Below are 21,957 nucleotides of genomic sequence, written 5' to 3' on the forward strand. Positions count from 1 at the left end.
TGACCCGGCCGAAGCGCCCCCTGGCGATCGGCGGCGTCCGGGGTGCAGGGATGCCAGGTGGGATGCCCCAGGCTGCCCCTGGGATGGGTGCAGGACCGGGGGGCGGCGTGGCGGCGGGGCTGGGCGATGCCGGGGTTCCGCCCGCAGGAGGGCGGCCCCGACGTGGGGGTCGGGCCACTGGCAGTGGATGGTCCACATCGAGGTGGGCCGGCTTGAGGCGGTCTACCGAAACGCGGTCAGGAGTACCGCCGATGTCCAGGGTGAAGTGCTTCGCCCCGGTCTCCAGCACGCGGAAAGGCCCGTCGTACGGGGGCCGCAGTGGTGTCCGATGGGCATCGTGGCGGACGAAGACGTACTCCGCCGTGCGAAGCTCCGGGGCGACGTGCGTCGGTGGGTGCCCGTGGCATGCCGTTGGCACCGGGGCGAACCTCTGGGCGGTCTCTTGCAGAGCGGAGCGCTGCTGTGCTGCGGACCATGGTGCCGTGGAGTCGGGGAGGAACTCGCCCGGCACCCGCAGCGGTTGCCCGAAGACCAACTCCGCCGCGGATGCGCGCAGGTCCTCCTTGGGCGCCGTCTGGAGGCCCAGCAGGACCCAGGGGAGCCTGTCGACCCAGCCGCCGTCGCGGAGGGTGGCCCGGAGCGCGGCCTTCAATGAGCGGTGAAATCGCTCACACAGGCCGTTAGCCTGGGGGTGGTAGGCCGTGGTTCGGTGCAGCCGGACCCCGAGCCCCTGCGCAACCGCCCCCCAGAGCTCCGAGGTGAACTGGGGGCCGCGGTCGGATGAGATGTCTGAGGGGGCGCCGAACCGGGCGACCCAGGTGGCGATGAAAGCCTGCGCGACATCGGCCGCCGTTGTCGACGCCAAGGGCACGGCCTCCGGCCACCGGGTGGTGCGGTCCACCATGGTGAGGACGTAGGTGAAACCCCGCGAGGGGGGCAGAGGTCCCACCAAGTCCACGTGGACGTGGTCAAACCGGCGTTCCGGCACCGTGAACGGGGCCAACGGGGCCTGGGTGTGCCGGTGCACCTTGGCGCGCTGGCACGCGAGGCACGTCCTGGCCCAGCCGCGGACGGCCTTCCGGAGGCCATGCCAGACGAACTTGTCGGCGATCAGCCTTTGGGAGGCCTTCGCGCCCGGGTGGGACAGGCCGTGGATGGCGTCAAACACCTGGCGCTGCCAGCCCGCGGGCACGATGGGGTGAGGACGCCCGAGGGAGACGTCGCACAAGAGGGCCGCGCCCGCGCCGTCGAACGCCACCTCGGTGACACGGAGGCCCGTGACGGCGGTCCGCAAGGCCTGGACGTCGGGGTCAGCGGCCTGGTCCGCTGCCATCCGGGTCGATGCCGAGGTGGACTGCGTGGGCGACGGCCCGGGAAAGGCAATCCGCCACCGGGTTGTCCTTCCCCGCGACGTGCTGGATGTCCATCGTGTACTCGGACACGGCCGAGAGGTGACGCTGCTGCCGGGCCGACCACGGCTCGGTGACCTTGCCCATCGCGAAGATCAGCGGCTTGTGGTCGACGAAGGCAGTGAACGCACGGCCCTCGAGCAGATGGCGGAAGTGCCTGACCGCCAAGTGAAGTCCGAGCAACTCGCGGTCGAAGGTACTGTAACGGCGTTCGGGCGGGCGAAGCTGCCGGCTGAAGAACGCCAGTGGTTGCCAAGCTCCATGCACCCATTGCTCGTGCACCGCGCCCACCGCGTAGTCCGAGGCATCGGTGGTGAGGGCGATCGGTGCATCGGGCGTCGGGTGCGCGAGCATGGTGGCGTTAGCCAAGGCGAGCTTCGCGCCCGTGAACGCCGTGTCCATCTGCTCGGTCCAGGTAACGTCGCCTTTGCCCGGCTTACCTCGGAGAGCTTCGTGCAGGGGGCGCAGGAGCTGGGCGATACGGGGCAGGAACCGATGGTAAAAGTTCACCATGCCCAGGAACTCCTGCAGCCCTCTGATCGTGCGGGGGCGCGGAAACCCCTTCACCGCCTCCACCTTGGCCGGCAGGGGGACGGCTCCGTGCCTGGTGACACGGTGCCCCAGAAAATCGATTGTGGCGGCGCCGAACCGGCACTTTGCGGGGTTCACAATCAGGCCATGCTGGCCCAGGCGTTCGAAGAGCGTGCAGAGGTGGCGTAGGTGCTCTTCGCGGGACGCGCTGGCGACGAGGATATCGTCCAGGTAGACGTACACGAAATCCAAGTCGCGCAGGACGCTGTCCATTAGTCGCTGGAACGCCTGAGCCGCATTCTTCAAACCGAAGGGCATCCGAAGAAATTCGAAAAGTCCGAACGGCGTGATGACCGCCGTCTTCTTGATGTCCTCCGGCCTGACGGGGACCTGATGGTAGCCGCGTATGAGGTCCACCTTCGAAAAGAAGGACATGCCCGCCAACCGGGCGGAGAAGTCCTGGATGTGGGGGACGGGGTAGCGGTCAGGGGTGGTGGCGTCGTTGAGGCGCCGGTAGTCCCCGCACGGGCGCCATCCCCCGCTGGGCTTTGGCACGATGTGGAGCGGCGACGCCCAAGCACTCTTAGAGCGCCGCACGATGCCGAGCCGCTCCAGCGTAGCGAACTCCGCTTTAGCTACCGCTAGCTTCGTCGGCTCGAGGCGGCGTGCCCGGGCGCAGACCGGTGGCCCGGCGGTCGGGATGTGGTGTTCCACCCCGTGCTTGACGGCCCCCGCCGAGAAGGTGGGCCGCGTAAGGGCCGGGAAGCTGGTGAGGAGGCAGGTGAAGTCGTCCGCTGCCGGAAGCGTACAAACTAACCTCGCCAGGACCGAACCGCTCAGCAAGCCCCTTGGCGAGCCGCTCATCGAGCTGCTCAGCGCGCAAGCAAGTGAGCTGAACGTTTCAGCCTGGACGAGACGTCTGTTCTTCACATCTACCAACAACCCGTGTGCACAGAGGAAGTCCGCACCGAGCAGTGCCATGGGGACACTAGCGGTTACGAACGTCCACGCGAAGCGTTGCCTTCCGAACCGCAGGGAGAGGCAGCGCTTCCCGAATGTGCATAAGGGTGTTCCGTTCGCGGCAAGCAATGTGGGGCCCCGGCCCGCGGTGTGCTTGTCGGACGTAGAGGCAGGGATAATGCTCACCTGTGCCCCCGTGTCGCATAGGAAACGGCGCCCGGACAAGGTGTCCGTTATAAAAAGAAGGGTGCCGGAATGGCCGACGCTCAGGGCCGTTACCGAGCGCCGGCTTTGTAGTTTCCCGACTTGCCGAAGGTGCACGGCGGGCAACAATTCCTCGCCTTGTGGCCAAACCTGGCGTGGAAATGGCACCAGGTTTGCGGCGAAGGCGGAGGCCGCGGTTTACGCGGTGGTGGTGGGCGTGGCGTGGCGGCGCCCACGCGGCGTGCATCAGCCTCGGGATCCCCGAGGTGTGGTGCATCAGCATCAGGGTCAGCCTCCGGATGCGCGACAGCCGCGCCAAAACTCGCCTGCGCGTCCAAAGCCGCGAAGAACCTGTCGGCCTCGGCAGCGAGAGCTCGGGGTTCCATCGTCACGGAACCGGCCAACGCGAGGCGTACTCGTGCCGGCAGCTGGCGTTGAAATAACGCCCGGAAAAGAGCGTTCGGGGTTTCGTCGCCCATCAACGACAGCATATGGTCCATGCGGACCGATGGTCGCGTGTCACCGAGCTCGAGGAGGTCCAGGAGGCGGTCGGCCCGTGCGTCCACCGTGAGGCCGAACGTGGCGAGGAGGAGACGCTTGATCGCCTCGTACCTGCCGTCGGCCAGTGGGTTCCTCAGGACCGACACGACGCGGGCGGCCGTGCCGGGCCCGAGGGAGGCGACCACGTGGCAGTACCTGGTCTCGTCCACCGTGATGCCTCGAAGTCGGAACTGGGCTTCTGCCTGCAGGAACCAGACTTCGGCTTGCGTCTCCCAGAACTCGGGAGTTTCATTTGGACCGCGTTGGTTGCCATTGCTGTAGCGGGTTCGGGTGGTCAGCGACGGCTGACCAGAATGTCGGAGGGTCACCAATGAAGCGCGGTGCTACGCGCACTTACTTGTACAACAAGAAGGAAGCGGACAACGCGGTAAGTTTAAGAGTCTTTATTATAAAAGCTCAACTGCAGCACTGGAGCGCTCCGGGCTGCGCGCCCGGTGTATATCCCGCGGCCACGCCTACCCCTCGGGCGTGGCCGCCGCCCACTTGATGCGTGGAATGATGCCCTCACGCCAGTGAGCTTTCGTGTCCGCCACAATGTCGTATTTAACATGCTAATGGTGTCTGTCTGTCTGGCTACCCCTGCCGGAAACATGGAAATGCTCTTCGGAGACAACAAATTACATAAAAGTTGCTTCATATTATTATTAATCCAAATATATGGGTAAATTATAATAATATTAATACTGTAGATTCGGTCTCAATTTAGCTCTTTCAACCAGCGCAAGAATAAATTATTTCCTTTTATTTATATTTTTCCACCGCGGTATTTTTACCATGGGTTTCCAGCTTTGGTAGTGAACGCTAATTTATACTCTATAATCAGTGGTGGATGCAGGGGGGGGGGGGGGGGGGATAAATACTTTATTGAAGCCCAAAACTGGGTTTCTTCATCCCACCCAATCCTAAATAGCGCAAACCACTTTGAGAGGGGTGTAATTCAGCATAATAAAATAGCAACAATCCCAACGGCCGAATAAAGACAGAAAAACAGAAAATCCAGTGAATATTTAGTGTTTTACTCAAACGACAATGTCTTTAATTCCATGTTTAGAGGATAATTTTCTTAAATATGTTTTCGAAGTTGAATACTCTTTGGTAGCCCCTCCCCCACACACGTGCGATAATGGTAGCGTCCTTTCTGGAAGCTTCATGAGCTTTCGCGTGCGGCGTGCGCTGACGTCTCGCAAAAGCAAAACGTACGACGCGACGTCATGACGACAATCTTGAAACAACCAGCCAGGCACTTAATACAGTCCTGTATTATTCGAGCTCCCGATAAATAACCGATTACGTTTTACGGTTACGAGACTTGCTTGTATCCATCAAACTAGTCAAGAGGTTGGTATAAATATTTAACATTTCACCTGTCCGGTCTATTTCCAACCACGTGTTTGTAAATGTGACGTAGCACAGTCGCGCGGTACTTTGCTTGGAAGATGACTCAGGGGTTTACTATAAATGGGTTTATGACGTCAACAAAATTTATTATAAATTCAATGCGAGACGAATGTATATTATATACATGAAGTGTTCGTATTCCGCCATTATTTAAAAATGCATTTCATCGATTTTTTTCCGATGTGATCTCGATCCATCCAAACGGTGCTGTCTCCCCAAATACACCTTCCTTGACGAGGTGGAAAACGTAACGCCAAATGCAAATTCTCGTCTCCGTCGTTTGTTCATTGAACGTTTAATTTCTAGGAGGGTTCAGAAGAGTAAACATTAATTCATGGAACAGTAATTTTAAAAGACTAATTTTTTCAGAATCAATTTCTTGTCCGCTTCAAACTCCTATTCTTTCGCCCGCCCCCCTAACTGGGTGGAGCATTCAGGATTGTACGTGATGACGTAGCTTAAACGTGTAGCTTCACCGGTTGTTCGTGAGTCATACTTATAAGGCCGTGTGCTGCAGTCAGTCGTTAATATTAATGCGGTTTCCTTGCCGGCAAAGCTAGGACCGGCGTTCTCGCCATTTCTCGAAGTTTCCGCAGCGCGTTAAACGACTGTCCTGGAAAGCGTCGCTGTTTTCACGAGTAATCTGAATTGCCGACATTGATTCGGTTCGCAGCGCCATTTCTTCTCTGGATTCGTGTTACCGCGGACCGTTTACTGCGTTGTTGGATTTTTGATTTCCACTTCAGTGCGTCCTGCGGTCAAGATGTCGGTGGTGGGCTTCGACGTGGGCTTCCAGTCCTGCTATGTCGCCGTTGCTCGCACCGGAGGGATCGAGACGGTGGCGAATGACTTCAGCGACCGCTGCACACCGTACGTTACTTTAACATCTTGTCTCATGCATTTTCCATTTATTTTGCTGCACATTCACCACATAAGCAATCTCCCCCTGCCCCATACCCTCGCTCTCACCAACCCCTCTCTCCACGATCTCCACCGACCCCTCCCTCCACGACTCCACCGACCCTTCCCTCCACGATCTCCGCCGACCCTTCCCTCCACGATCTGCCGACCCTTCCCTCCACGATCTCTGCCGACCCCTCCCTCCACGATCTCTGCCGACCCCTCCCTCCACGATCTCTGCCGACCCCTCCCTCCACGATCTCTGCCGACCCCTCCCTCCACGATCTCTGCCGACCCCTCCCTCCACGATCTCTGCCGACCCCTCCCTCCACGGTCTCAGCCCACTCCTCCCTCCCTGGTCTCCGCCCACCCCTCCCTCCCTGGTCTCCGCCCACCCCTCCCTCCCTGGTCTCCGCCCACCCCTCCCTCCCTGGTCTCCGCCCACCCCTCCCTCCCTGGTCTCCGCCCACCCCTCCCTCCCTGGTCTCCGCCCACCCCTCCCTCCCTGGTCTCCGCCCACCCCTCCCTCCCTCCCTGGTCTCCGCCCACCCCTCCCTCCCTCCCTGGTCTCCGCCCACCCCTCCCTCCCTCCCTGGTCTCCGCCCACCCCTCCCTCCCTCCCTGGTCTCCGCCCACCCCTCCCTCCCTCCCTGGTCTCCGCCCACCCCTCCCTCCCTCCCTGGTCTCCGCCCACCCCTCCCTCCCTCCCTGGTCTCCGCCCACCCCTCCCTCCCTCCCTGGTCTCCGCCCACCCCTCCCTCCCTCCCTGGTCTCCGCCCACCCCTCCCTCCCTCCCTGGTCTCCGCCCACCCCTCCCTCCCTCCCTGGTCTCCGCCCACCCCTCCCTCCCTCCCTGGTCTCCGCCCACCCCTCCCTCCCTCCCTCCACGGTCTCCGCCCACCCCTCCCTCCCTCCCTCCACGGTCTCCGCCCACCCCTCCCTCCCTCCCTCCACGGTCTCCGCCCACCCCTCCCTTCCTCCCTCCACGGTCTCCGCCCACCCCTCCCTCCCTCCCTCCACGGTCTCCGCCCACCCCTCCCTCCCTCCACGGTCTCCGCCCACCCCTCCCTCCCTCCCTCCACGGTCTCCGCCCACCCCTCCCTCCCTCCCTCCACGGTCTCCGCCCACCCCTCCCTCCCTCCCTCCACGGTCTCCGCCCACCCCTCCCTCCCTCCCTCCACGGTCTCCGCCCACCCCTCCCTCCCTCCCTCCACGGTCTCCGCCCACCCCTCCCTCCCTCCCTCCACGGTCTCCGCCCACCCCTCCCTCCCTCCCTCCACGGTCTCCGCCCACCCCTCCCTCCCTCCCTCTCTCCACGGTCTCCGCCCACCCCTCCCTCCCTCCCTCCACGGTCTCCGCCCACCCCTCCCTCCCTCCCTCCACGGTCTCCGCCCACCCCTCCCTCGCTCCCTCCACGGTCTCCGCCCACCCCTCCCTCTCCCTCCACGGTCTCCGCCCACCCCTCCCTCTCCCTCCACGGTCTCCGCCCACCCCTCCCTCCCTCCCTCCACCCCTCGCCTCCCTCCACGGTCTCCGCCGACCCCTCGCTCCCTCCCTCCGCGGTCTCCGCCGACTCCTCCCTACCTCCCTCCACGATCTCCGTCGACCGCTCCCTCCCTCCGCGGTCTCTGCCGACTTCTCCCTCCCTCCCTCCGCGGTCTCCGCCGATCCCTCGCTCCCTCCCTCCACGGTCTCCGCCGACTCCTCCCTCCCTCCCTCCACGATCTCCGTCGACCGCTCCCTCCCTCCGCGGTCTCTGCCGACTTCTCCCTCCCTCCCTCCGCGGTCTCCGCCGATCCCTCGCTCCCTCCCTCCGCGGTCTCCGTCGACCCCTCCCGCCGCGGTCTGCGCCAAACCTTCCTCCACGCGGTCTCCGCCGACCCCTCCCTCCACGCGGTCTCCGCCGACCCCTCCCTCCCTCCGCGGTCTCCGCCAAACCTCCCTCCCTCTCCACGGTCTCCGCCGACCCCTCCCTCTCTCCGCCGATCCCTCGCTCCCTCCCTCCGCGGTCTCCGCCGCCTCCTCCCTCTCTCCACGCGTTCTCCGCCGACCGCTCCCTCCACGCGGTCTCCGCTGACCCCTCCGTCCACGCGGTCTCCGCCGACCCCTCCGTCCACGCGGTCTCCGCCGACCCCTCCGTCCACGCGGTCTCCGCCGACCCCTCCCTCCACGCGGTCTCCGCCGACCCCTCCCTCCACGCGGTCGCCGCCGACCCCTCCCTCCACGCGGTCTCCGCCGACCCCTCCCTCCACGCGGTCTCCGCCGACCCCTTCCTCCACGCGTCTCCGCCGACCCCTCCCTCCACGCGGTCTCCGCCGACCCCTTCCTCCACGCGTCTCCGCCGACCCCTCCCTCCACGCGGTCTCCGCCGACCCCTCCCTCCACGCGGTCTCCGCCGACCGCTCCCTCCACGCGGTCTCCGCCGACTCCTCTCTCCACGCGGTCTCCGCCGACCCCTCCCTCCACGCGGTCTCCGCCGACCCCTTCCTCCACGCGTCTCCGCCGACCCCTCCCTCCACGCGGTCTCCGCCGACCCCTTCCTCCACGCGTCTCCGCCGACCCCTCCCTCCACGCGGTCTCCGCCGACCCCTCCCTCCACGCGGTCTCCGCCGACCGCTCCCTCCACGCGGTCTCCGCCGACCGCTCCCTCCACGCGGTCTCCGCCGACCCCTCCCTCCACGCGGTCTCCGCCGACCCCTCCCTCCACGCGGTCTCCGCCGACCCCTCCCTCCACGCGGTCTCCGCCGACCCCTCCCTCCACGCGGTCTCCGCCGACCCCTCCCTCCACGCGGTCGCCGCCGACCCCTCCCTCCACGCGGTCTCCGCCGACCCCTCCCTCCACGCGGTCTCCGCCGACCCCTCCCTCCACGCGGTCTCCGCCGACCCCTCCCTCCACGCCGTCGCCGCCGACCCCTCCCTCCACGCCGTCTCCGCCGACCCCTCCCTCCACGCCGTCTCCGCCGACCCCTCCCTCCACGCTGTCTCCGCCGACCCCTCCCTCGGCTGCCTCCGCCGCCCCTGCCGCCCCTTCCCTCGGCTGCCTCAGTCTCTCGTCCTCCCGCTCCCTCAGTGGTGTCCGCACCTTCACCTCTGGCGTCTCCTTCCTCAGTGGACCCAGGCGCCTCCTCTCTTGACTGTCCGGAACACGCCCCGCCTCCATCCCGCCTCCATCCCGCCTCCTTTCCCTCGGCTGTTCGGGGCGTGTGCTCCCTCCTCCCTTGGTGGCCCGTGCATTCCCCCTCCCTCCCTCCCTCCCTCGGCGGCCCGGGACATGCTTCCCCTCCCTCCCTTGTCGGTCAGATGCTTTCCCCTCTTCCCCTCCCGCAGCGGTCCGGGCGCTCTGTTATGTCGGCATGGCCAGACATATTAACCGCCATCTCAACTGCCTGCCCCCATCCGCTGTTGCAACCTCTCGTCCCTTTGAAACAGCGGGGCAAGTTTCTTCCACTGCTGGGTCCTTGGTCCATCCGCAGTCACAGCTACCTGCTGCTTCAATGGATCTCAACTATCCACTCTCTTTTGCAGTGCCCATGCCTCCAGTGGCCCCAGGCACGCCCTATCCCTCGGGGTCCCACTGTGGTGCCTGGTTCCCTGCCCTGGTGGCGGAGGCGAGGCCGGACACAGAATTGTGACCGTCTCCTTCCCAGCAGAGGCGCGACCAGCCCACCTTCTTTCCCTTTCACAGTACTCATTCCTTCACCTCTTCCCTCCACGGGGGTCAACCACCCTCCTCTCCTCCCCCTACCGCTGTCCCACCGCTCACCCTTCCCTGGTTTGCACCTCCCCCTCCCTTCGCAGAAGCAGGGCAGGTTTCCTCCGCAGAGGGGTCTTCGGGCCCTCTGCAGTCTTGGCATCCCGCTCCCTCGGTGGACCCAGGCTCCTCCTCCTTCGGTGGTTGCCGGAGTGGCCTACCAGGGAAACCTAATTGTCAACTACCCCAGCCGTGACCTGCCCTACGTCCTTACCCTACCGGCCCACCTTCTTTAAGAATACTCTGTCAAAACAGTCATTTCACCCCCTGCTCCCAACACACTCTACTGTGCCCACAACCCCTCTCCCTCCCTCCATTGCAAGAAATTGTTTTTCACTGGTTTGACCTGGAACAAGCACTGCCTCAATCAAATTTTCACTGACATGTCTATTCGATACATTATACCTATGTATTTCTTTTCACTATACTCGCTGATGTTGTCCTGGTATTGCAACTTATCATGAGCTAAGTTGACCTTTCATTTGCAGAATAGTGATTGCAGTGCATGGTCCAGGTCATGGGGACCGTGGAGGAAGGGGAAGGGGCGGGGGGGGGGGGGGGCGTTGCTGAAAGAAATGTTTGTTTGGGTCTGTTACTTCTGCGGAGCCTTCAAAATGGCGGCAGCCACAAAACTATGACTATGGTGGCAGTGTTTTGGGAATTTTTTTTTTTTTTTTTGAAAAATGCTATAGAGTTGACTATTTTGGAGTTTTACCACATTGTGCACATGCACTTTATTCGGTCCTGCATCGGTCACCTTAGGACAACTTCATTTTATGTGGGACTCCCCAAAACCAATGTGGAATGTTGTGGATTGACATTTATCCAAATATACGGAAACGGTTAACTGGTTGCCTGTCCCTTTTCTCTATCACACAAATTAATGCTGCAATAAGTTTGATGTCTGCGGTTCTGACAAGTCAGATATGCCATATGCAAAACCTGCCTTAAAAAGCAAAATTTAGTTGCAGACGAACACCAAGCAAACCAGGAAGGCCACAATAGGCAAGGTGAATCTGGGCCCAGTGAAAGCTATGAAAGGACCCGTTCTTGCTCATAGCTCAAAATGCCAGGACAACAAACAGTTCAGTGCATAGAATGCAGAAAGCCATGGGCTGCTGCGCCGCAAATGTCGCCTCACCGAGTGACAAATGACCAGTCCAACAATATTATTGCGGCGGTCGATTGATTACACCAGATTTGACTGATGTGGTCTTTCCATGTATCTGAGCTAGTGCTAGGATACTACTCCAGTGGTTATGGCAGAGATATTGACCAATAGCTTAGGAGGAAATGTAAAACTGTCCTCGCAGTTGGTGAAGCCTGCAAGGCAGCTGGGCGTGAGGTTCTGTGCATGCAGCCATATTGAAAGAGCAACTGAACCATTTCTACATTGAAGGGAGCAGTGTGCTGGAAATTGGAAATTGATCATTCTACAGTTCCTTTCCTGGCGTTAACAGCAGTTTTTTTTTCTTTTTTCTTTCTTTCTTTCTTTTTTTCGTGATTGCGGAAAACGGAAGACGAGCACAGCCAATATTCCACGTACGTCAGTCAGCTGTTTTGTATGGGGATTGCTGTCATTAAATAATGATTAAAATTCCGTCAACCAATCTCTGGAGAGCCCAGTCAGAGGAATTTGATTTGAACATCAAGAATAAAAAGTACAAATTTCCTCACGTCTACATCTAAAATTCTCTCCTGCGCTCCTGGGCGATATCGGGGAATGATACAATGTAAATATAATTATAACGGCAGGTGGAAAAACAAAATGTGGAAACCAGATCCATGGGATGTAGCACTTACCAAGTTGATCTGGATTACGATGTCCATGTTCACAAAGCTCACCCACAAAAGTATTTCCAAAGTTGCATGTGTGCACATGTAATGACCGACATTTGTTTTTTTTCGCCAAATACAGGCAAATCCTTGAGGAGAACTTGCCTCAGAGTGCAAAAGGCCTTGGACTGCGGCGAAGATTTACATTCCAACAGGACAATGACCCCAAACACAGCCAAAGCAACACTGGAATTAGTCAGGCAGATAGGTGTAACAATTGTGGGTTTATACGTACAAGCATGAAATTTGGCACAGTCATAGATAATAGTCCAATGAATAATTCCAGATATGGACCCACCGCGAAAACGTCCAATGGTAGCCGTGGCGGCCATTTTACAAAATGGCCGCTTTTAGTCTAGTGGCTAGATAGGGGTCTCGTGTACCCCCCCCCCCCAAATATACTTCTCATTGGTGTCTATAAAAACCACCTTTAGAGGCAATTTTTCCCCGCAAGCGGGGGTTGGCCTTTTTCGGGAACCGTGGTTGTTGTTTTTCGGTCCCCTTTTTGAAGCCTATTTTTGAAGGTGTCTATAGATAGGAAAAAATGTGTAGAAAAATCTCAAGCCAGGGACAAACGTGGGAAAGGCATTCGAAGGGGAGTTGACGGATCCACTGTTCTTCCAGGAAATTGGCAGCAGTTCCTGAGAATTGATGCAAACAAAACAGAACTGTTTGCCTTCTTGACAAAACACATCACACATCTTGTATCAGATAAGCAGATAGTCACCACGGATGGTTCAGATGTGACGTGCATTCCCGCACGCGACACCAGTCATCTTGCCCCATGTGACCATGAGGAGGCTGATACACGAATGATGATACATCTCGCGGATGCAGTCCGTGATGGATTTCAGAAAATTCTTCTGCGTACGGTGGATACAGATATAGTGGTATTGGCTGTGGCAGCAACAACCAAACTCAAAATCCAGGAGCTTTGGGTGGCCTTTGGGACAGGCCAGCACTTCAGGTATATTCCAGCACATGAAATTGCAGCATTCCTCGGACCAGATAAGTCACAGGCCCTCCCGATGTTCCATGCATACACAGGGTGTGACACAGTCTCGTCATTTAATACACGGGGCAAGAATACAGCATGGGATACCTGGAAAGTATTTGACGAATTGACGCCAGCGTTAGTTCATCTCTCCACGGGGACAGCAGACATCTCTGATGACGTTGTGGCAGTGCTCGAGCGGTTCACCATTTTTCTCTACGATCGCACCAGCAATCTCGTCAACATAGACGAAGCTCGACAGGCACTCTTCACGAAGAAAGGACGAGCCATGCAAGCTATTCCCCCTACCCGAGGAGCCCTGGTACAACAAATCAAGAGGGCTGTGTACACGGGTGGCCACTGCTGGGGAAACATGCTCAAGGTTGTTATGGATCTGCCCTCACCTGGGGATTGGGGATGGATCGATCCCCACAACTGGAAACCCCTGTGGTCCATGCTTCCTGAAGCCAGCATTTCATCAAGGGAGCTGATTTGTTGTAAATGCAAAAAGGGTTGCAAGGGATGATGCAAGTGCAAACAAGCTAGTTTGAAATGTACCGCTTTGTGCCAGTGTGGTGGAGAAAATTGTGACGTATAAACAAGATCAAACTGGAACTATCTAGTAATATAAGTTACCGTTACAGTGCTTGGTGGGTTAATTGACATTGCTGGCAACACAAATGCAAATTGTGGTCATTTGGAGAATACAATTATGGCATATATGTGTATCTAAAGTCATTTCATTAGAACATAAAGAAGCATTTGTGTCCGGTAAAAAATAATTGCGGTCAAAACGGCCATTTTGTAAAATGGCCGCCATGGCTACCATAGGACGTTTTCGCGGTGGGTCCATATCTGGAATTATTCATTAGATTATTATCTATGACTGTGCCAAATTTCATGCTTGTACGTCTAAACCCACAATTCTTATGATGGATACACCTATCTGCCTGACTAAATGGGTTCAGAACAAGAATGTGAAAGTCTTTGAGTGGCCCAGCCAAAGCCCAGACTTGAATCCTATTGAGAATCTGTGGAAATACTTGAAAATTGCTGTTCACCGACGCTCCGCATTCAACTTTACAGAGCTTGAGCAAATCTGCGATGAAGAATGGGAGAAACTTCCCAAATCCAGATGTGCAAAGCTGATGCAGACATAACCAAAAGACGCGAAGCTGTAATCACTGCCACAGGCGCTTCCATGATTTATTGACTCGGGGTTGAATACTTTTGCAAATTAGATATTTATGTATTTCATTTTGAATTATTTTGTAAAATAAATTTTAAAAATAAATCTCCATTATGGTAAGTTCCATTATTAAATTACCAAACTAATATGAGATCGGCCTGTTGGAAACACAACAACAACAACAACAACAACAGGCATTTAAGGCCATTTTCCCTGCAAGAGCGGGGGTTAGCCTTGCGGTCCCCATGACAATGTTCTCCATTTTGCCCTATTTTCTGCATCTCCCCTTGTTAACCCCCCTGCCCGCATTTCTTCTTCGACCATCTTCAGCCAAGTCTTTCTCGGTCTTCGCCGTCCTCTACTTCCTTCGACAGGGTGACCCCAAAAAACCTCCCACATTTCGAAAGGCTGCAGCACTGGCAGTAGTGAGGCGGGAGGGGTGGGGCTAGGGTCTGTTGATAGCCCAACCCCAACCGTCCTCAGTCGCCAACATGGCGTGGTCGGGAGCACACCGTGCATTCGCTGTCGAAGCGTTCTTCACAAACAACCGTTCCGTGATCGCCGTGCAGAGGGCCTTTCGAAGACGTTTCAGTATTCCACGGAACCAAAACGTTCCAGAACGGAAAACCATCTTGCAGTGGGTTGAGAATTTCAGGGCAACAGGCTCGGCTTTAAAAAGAAAATCACCTGGTCGACCTAGGAGTGCTCGTACGCCTGAGGATATTGAAGCATTGAGGCGATCTGTTGTGCAGTCTCTGAGACGTTCTGCGCGGAAGCATGCTTTTGCTGAAGGGATATCCCGGGAAACTGCAAGGAGAATCTTACACAAAGACCTCCACTTCCATTCATACAAAATGACAGTTGTGCAAGAACTCAATGCGAGACTGGATAAGCCGCAGGGAGTTATGCGAGAACATTCTGCAATGTGTTCCGGAAGATGCTGTTCTCTTGTGCAGTGACGAAGCTCATTTTCATTTGAGTGGCTCTGTAAACAAACAAAATTTTCGCTATTGGTCTGAAGACAACCCTCGCATCCTACACGAAAGACCGTTGCACTCCGATCGAGTGACTGTGTGGTGTGCTGTTGCCGATGTTGGCATCGTGGGTCCTTATTTCTTTGAAGAGGGTGGTTTAACTGTTACCGTAACTTCTGACCGTTACATTGATATGCTCGAAAACTTTCTAAGGCCACAACTCGAACACCTTGAGCTTGAAGAACTTGATGTGTGGTTTCAGCAAGATGGAGCTACGGCACACACAGCTCGAAGATCATTGCAAGTGCTGAGGGAAATGTTTCCGGATCCGGTGATCTCGTTGCGTGGCGATGATGGGTGGCCGGCCCGTTCCCCTGACCTCGCCCCTTGTGATTTTTTTTCTGTGGGGCTACCTTAAATCACGAGTGTATACTCATCGACCCCAAACTCTTGAAGCCCTTAAGGTTGCTATTCAGCAGGAGATAGCCGCTGTTCCACCCGACATGACCCGTCGAGCCATGGCAGCCTTCAGAAATCACCTCCAAGCGTGTATAGACAATGACGGCCACCATTTGGAGGATGTCATCTTTAAAACATGATGAATAAAAACGATTGAATGAAGTTTCATGTGTGCAAATAATATATTGATTATCTTTAACAATTTTTTTTCATTTACCTTGAAAATGTGGGAGGTTTTTTTTGGGTCACCCTGTGTACATTCATTTCCATTACTCTTCTCAACCAGTCACTTTCATCCTTCCCCAACACATGACCAAACCATCTCAACCTGTTTCTCTTCGCAGCATCCATCACAGGCTCTATTCCCATCATCTTTCCAATTCATTATTTGTCTTCCTCTCTCTCAACGATACTCCACACATCCACCGAACCATTAGCATTTCCACCCTTTCCAGCCTTCGTTGCTGCTCTACATTCATTACCCATGTCTCACTCCCAGAAATCATAACACTTCTCACACATGCAGCAATTGCAGCATACACCTTTCCCTTCAGCTTCAACGACATTCCCCTCCTCGTCAGCACGCCACTCAGTTCCTGAAACTTCTTCCATGCACATCTCACTCGAGCAACCGTTGCCGAGTCTGATCCACCTTCTCCATTCAGCATGTCTCCTAGGTAACAAAATGTTTTCACACCTTCCAGCTTCATGCCGTCTCCAAGATCCAACTCAACATTTCCTCCATCTGCAACTCCCTCTGTGCACACCTTACACTTGAATGTAGCTGCCATACTGGTTAATGACCCTCTCAAACCACTACATTTTTGATGAACCCACTCAGCGCATATTGCACATTGAATGGAATTCACTTCGACACCCTTCCTGCACAGAGCACACGGCCACTTCCCAGGTCTTTCCACCTCACCACATGCTTTATCACTTGCCATCACCTTCCTTTTTCCGATATTCACCTTCAGACCTTTTGTCTCCATACATTCCTTCCACTTGTTCATCTTCTCCTTCAGTCCATCCATACTTTCTGCAATCAACACCAGATCATCTGCACACAGCAACTCCCATGGTAAACCCTCCTTTACGTTCTGAGCCAGCACCTCCATCACAGCTACAAGTAGTAGTGGACTTAGTACCGACCCCTGATGCACTCCCACCTTCTCCTCAAACCCACCACTGTTCCCGTCCTTCCTCCTTACAGCTGTGCGCGCCCTTTTGTACATTGCCATCACTACTCTGATCAACCATTCCTCCACTCCTAACTTCCTCAATGCCCATGTCACGACTTCACGTGGAACCCTATCGAATGCTTTCTCCAGATCAACAAACCCAAGAAACAACTTCTTCCTCTTCTCCATATACTTCTGCAACTGCCTCACAATAAAAAGTGCGTGTCGTTCCTCTTCCTGGCATAAATCCAAACTGAATTTCGTCAATCTTCACTTTCTTCCTTATCCTCCTCTCCAACACACTTTCCAATACCTTCATTCCATGCTCCAATAACTTTATCGCTCGATACGAGCCACAATCCAGAGGGTCACCTTCCCCCTTGTATAGAGGGACGAGGGTACTCTGTTCCCAATCCACTGGAATGTGGCCTTCTTTCACCACCAGATTGCAGATCTCTGTCATTCTCTTCACACCCCAATTTCCCGCTGCCTTCAACATATCTCCCACAACTCCCGTCGGCCCTCCCGCTTTTCTACTCTTCATTGTTTTTATCGCTTCCTCAACTTCCTCTCGGTTATCTTCTCTGCCAGTCCTAAAACTGGGTTACTCTCTCTGAGTCTATGTTGCCATCCCATTCATTCTCTGCATTCAACAGTATTTCCATATATCTCTTCAATCTTCCTTTAATTCTATCTGGGTCCACAACGATTTGTCCCACTTCATCCTTCAAGCAACTCACCCCCATCACATCACATCTCTCTTTCGCTATCTGCTTTACAATCCTTAATACCGCTCTCTGACCCTCTTCCGAATCCAAGCGTTCTCCGAACATTTTCCGACATGCCTCCTGTGCCTTTGCTACCCCTTTCTTTGCAGCCTTCTTGGCTGCCTTATAACTTTCATGCTCTGCCTTTTCTGCCCCCATATCCTTCGCCTTCTGCCACTCCTTGAACTTCTTCCTCTTCTCGTCAATCTTCTTTCCAACTTCATCATCCCACCACCATGTTTCCGTTTGCCTCGGTGGTCCTTTTGTCCATCCACATACCTCACCAACGGCTCCCAACAGACTATCTTTCATTGACATCCAACTACTTTCAAGCTCAACCACATCATCCTCTACCATAATCAGCCTCTCTTTTAATGCCTCCTTCACTGTCACCTCTTTCAACCTCCACACCTTCATTCTCGGTTGGTACTTCACCCGCCGAGCTCTCCTCGCACCTTTCACCCTTATGTCGCAGACGACCAAGTGGTGCTGTGAAACAGCCTCCTCCCCCGGGATCACCTTTGTGTCCCGGAGGTGCCCCCTATCTCGCCTACGCACCAGCAGGTAGTCAACGGTTGTCGTCGACCCACCTGACGTGTATGTAACAAGCTTATTATCCTCTTTCTGGAACTGGGTATTACAAATCAACAAATCAGCTCCATCAGCAAACTCAAAATCCTTTCACCTTCTCCATTTCTCACACCACATCCGTAACCCACATGAACTCCCTCAAAACCGTCCATACTCCTTCCCACATGTCCATTTAGGTCTCCTCCTACCACAACAACTTCATCTTTCACGTTTTCCATCAGCTTCTCTATAGCACACCAGAACTTGTCCTTCTCTTCATCGCTCCGACCAACCTGCGGAGCATATCCCGAGATGTTCACCAAGAGCTTTCCAATCATTATTTTCACCATCATCAACCTATCACTCACTCTAGTCACACTCACCACACTGTCTACAAACTCCTCAGAAAACAGGACACCAACACCATTCACGCCCTCTGGGCACCCTTGCCACACAAACTTGTATTTCTGTCCCTGCCTACCCTTCACCATTCTCACACCACTCCCCTTCCATCTCGTCTCCTGCACACAACATATGTCCACTCTTCTTCTGACCAATACTTCCACCACTTCTGATCTCCCTGTCATTGTCTCTACATTCCATGTCCCAAACCTCAGAAACCGATCTCCACGTCGGGCATCAGACTTTTCGTCGTCATAAATGGAGTGATTTCCACCCTTGCTTCGATCGGGTTCCCCACCTTGAGTTTTGACGAGAGGGAGTGGGGTTCCCCACGGGGTACTTCGGGCTGTACCCTGCCCATATGTAGTCGTAATTGTCATGGTTCTCTTTTTGAGGCATTGTTTTTATGGCCGGATGCCCTTCCTGATGCCAACCCCTTTAGTCGCCTCTTACAACACGCAGGGATACGGTGTACCTATTCTAAACCGTGGTACACACATGTTGGAAAACAGTCAAGAAAAGGTTGGAGAAAGATTTGGAGATTTCATGTCAACTGCAATGATAGATTCCATCACCTTGCTTAAAATTGGAAGCAGTATTATAGGCCTGTAGTCAAGAGGATCTGTTTTTGCACCATTTTCATTTTGCTTGGAGTTTAGTCCGGTGAGCTTATGCGATTGAGCAGTGTCCGTAGGTAAGTCGGTCAGTAAGTGCGAGTCTGTAAACACTTCAGTCATTATCCCTTAAACCAAACGATTTTAATTCAACTTTGTCACGAGCTTCATGTCTGATGCCTAATGAAGGTGTGTTGACCACATCAGAATCTGTGCTTATCAACGGGTTGAAATTCGGCCTAAAACGAAAAATTCTGGCTGTAACCCATAGGGGGTGTTCTATTAGCTGCACAGCCATACCCTTAGCCAAAAATATGACCTGCAAACATTTATCGCTTTAATCGGGCTTCCACTCAACCAATCACGTGACCAGATTTTCTGCACATGGCCCAAACTTTGATATTTTATGACGTCATTGATCTTCATCCAGGTGAGCTTCATGACTCGTGCTCCGATTTTTGTGCATGGCAGTGATGTTTGCCAACTTCCACGCAGATTGATATGATATCTTCCACGCAGATGTTTGCTAACTTCCCGTCTTCTACCGACTCCTCTCTAGCCTTGCCCCCCCAGCTCTCTCTGGGCTCTGTCCCGCAAATATTCCTACAGGTCGCACAAGATCTGCCTGCAACCCTCTTTTGGTTAAACTGCCAAAATCAAGACTCTGCTCACCTTCACTCCTTCATTCCTCTTTTCTCCCGCCTCTGGAACAAACTCCCTCACTCTCTTCAATCCCACTCCACCCTCCAAGTCTTTAAAACAGCTGTTCACCACCATCTCTTATCTTCCCCCATCCAAAACCTTGATCTTTTCTACCCCCGCTAATTTCACCCTAATTCCACTTTTTGAAATACCAACTTCTGTCCTGGAAGTCTTTGGTGTCCTTGTGCTTTATACTTCTCCCTCCCCCCCGCCCCCCATGTCTCCTCCTCCCCCCGGGCCCTCTCCCTTCCACACATCTCCCTGCTCTCGGATGTTGTGTTTGTGTGCTTCCCCTTTTCTCCCCATCTTGTCTTCCGCTCCCTCTTTTTGTGTATTTTGTTTGTCTGGTCGATTTGTTTGTGAAGTAAATGTTAACTCTTTCACGAGCCTCGATTCAGTATACAAAAAAAAAAAAAAATGGACATGGAGAGAATTAGAACGAGCAATAGATTGCATCCCCTCGTCCAGATTTTTATGTGGTGTTATAGTATGTATTTTATAGACTTGCTGACAACTAATTCTCCATACTTTATTGATGTACTCTCATTCTAATTCTACATACTTTTTAATGGTACTTTGTTGAAAAGAAAAAGATCGTGTACTACTGGCAACTTGGGCCAGGCTGGGCCTGTGCTTGTAGAATCGGAGTCTCGGTTTGCCAGAAATCTCTCCACTTTCTCAAGTGGGAAAGACAGTGTCCAGGAACAGTTGGATATGAGAGGGTAGGGTATGTTTAGGAAGTGAGGGTTTGGCTACAAGGTCGAGAAGAAAACACATAATTGAGACATTTAACCTTAGAAGGAGACTAAGCTGTTGTGCTATTCAGTTAGGGGAGAGGTGTAGGGGGAGCATATACACCAGAGACAGACTTTGCAGGAGACAGATTTGATGAGTGTTCATCCTTTTGGTTGGCCAAATGTTTTTTGGCTTTTCTGAGGACACACTTGTCCTGGGATTTGTGGAATGATCTGAGGAATCCTTCAGTCAGAATTGCCTTCCAGGAAGAGAAGAAGAAAAGTTGCCATTGATCTAGTGCCCCGTTGGCAGTAAGCAGGTACTCGTTTTGCCGACCTCGGAAGGATGACAGCCTGAATCAGCCTAGCTGGTGTTATTTCAACGTCACGACAGGGACTCAAACCCAAAGATCTTGGGCCAGCCACATTAACCGTCACACAAACAGGTTTGCAAAGTGGTATTTTCACAATAGTTAACAATAAAATAATTATTGTTCCTGGATGCAAATCCGTTCGTGCATAGGAAAATGGATTCCTGGATGCATAGGAAAATGTTTGGAGAACGCTTGGATTCGGAAGAGGGTCAGAGAGCGGTATTCAGGATTGCAAAGCAGATAGCGAAAGAGGTGTGATGTGATGGGGGTGAGTTGCTTGAAGGATGAAGTGGGACAAATCGTTGTGGACCCAGATGGAATTAAAGGAAGATGGAAAAGATATATGGAAATGCTGTTGAATACAGAGAATGAATGGGATGGCAACATAGAGAGTAACGTAGTTTTAGGACCGGCAGAGAAGATAACTGAGGAGGAAGTTGAGGAAGCGATAAAAGCAATGAAGAGTAGAAAAGCGGGAGGGCCGACGGGAGTTGTGGGAGATATGTTGAAGGCAGCAGGAAGTTGGGGTGTGAAGAGAATGACAGAGATCTGTAATCTGGTGGTGAAAGAAGGCCGCATTCCGGTGGATTGGGAACTGAGTACCCTCGTCCCTCTATACAAGGGGAAAGGTGACCCTCTGGAGTGTGGCTCGTACCGAGCGATAAAGTTATTGGAGCATGGAATGAAGGTATTGGAAAGGGTGTTGGAGAGGAGGATAAGGAAGAAGGTGAAGATCGACGAAATGCAGTTTGGATTTATGCCAGGAAGAGGAACAAGAGACGCGCTCTTTATTGTGTGGCAGTTCCAGGAGAAGTACATGGAGAAGAGGAAGAAGTAGTTTCTTGGGTTTGTTGATCTGGAGAAAGCATTCGATAGGGTTCCACGCGAAGTATTGACATGGGCGTTGAGGAAGTTAGAAGTGGAGGAATGGTTGATCAGAGTAGTGATGGCAATGTACAAAAGCGCGCACAGCTGTAAGGACGGGAACAGTGGTGAGGTTGAGGTGAAGGTGGGAGTGCATCAGGGGTCGGTAATAAGTCCACTACTATTTGTAGCTGTGATGGAGGTGCTGGCTCAGAACGTAAAGGAGGGTTTACCGTGGGAGTTGTTGTATGCAGATGATCGGGTGTTGATTGCGGAAAGTATGGATGGACTGAAGGAAAAGATGAACAAGTGGAAGGAATGTATGGAGACAAAAGGTCTGAAGGTGAATATAGGAAAGACGAAGGTGATGGCAAGTGGTAAAGAATGTGGTGAGGTGGAAAGAACTGGGAAGTGGCCATGTGCTGTGTGCAGGAAAGGTGTCGGAGTGAACTCCATTCAATGTACAATGTGCGCTGAGTGGGTTCATCAAAAATGTAGTTGTCTGAGAGGGTCATTAACCACTGTGGCAGCTACATTCAAATGTAAGGTGTGCACAGAGGGAGCTGCAGATGGAGGAAATGTT

General features: G+C 54.4%; 1 protein-coding gene across 1 annotated transcript in view; it reads left to right on the forward strand.

The window, feature by feature from the left end:
- The first annotated feature begins 5,490 nt into the window (after nt 1-5,490).
- LOC137426516 (heat shock 70 kDa protein 4) overlaps nt 5,491-21,957 on the forward strand; it is a 111,987-nt gene continuing 95,520 nt past the window's right edge. The window contains exon 1 of the mRNA XM_068115107.2: nt 5,491-5,933. Coding sequence (XP_067971208.1) covers nt 5,827-5,933 — 107 coding nt within the window. The 5' untranslated portion in view covers nt 5,491-5,826. The remainder of the gene's footprint in view (nt 5,934-21,957) is intronic.

The sequence above is a fragment of the Myxine glutinosa genome, chromosome 1 (genome assembly GCF_964187855.1).
Source record: "Myxine glutinosa chromosome 1, kmMyxGlut1.1, whole genome shotgun sequence".
Taxonomy (NCBI): Eukaryota; Metazoa; Chordata; class Myxini; order Myxiniformes; family Myxinidae; genus Myxine; species Myxine glutinosa.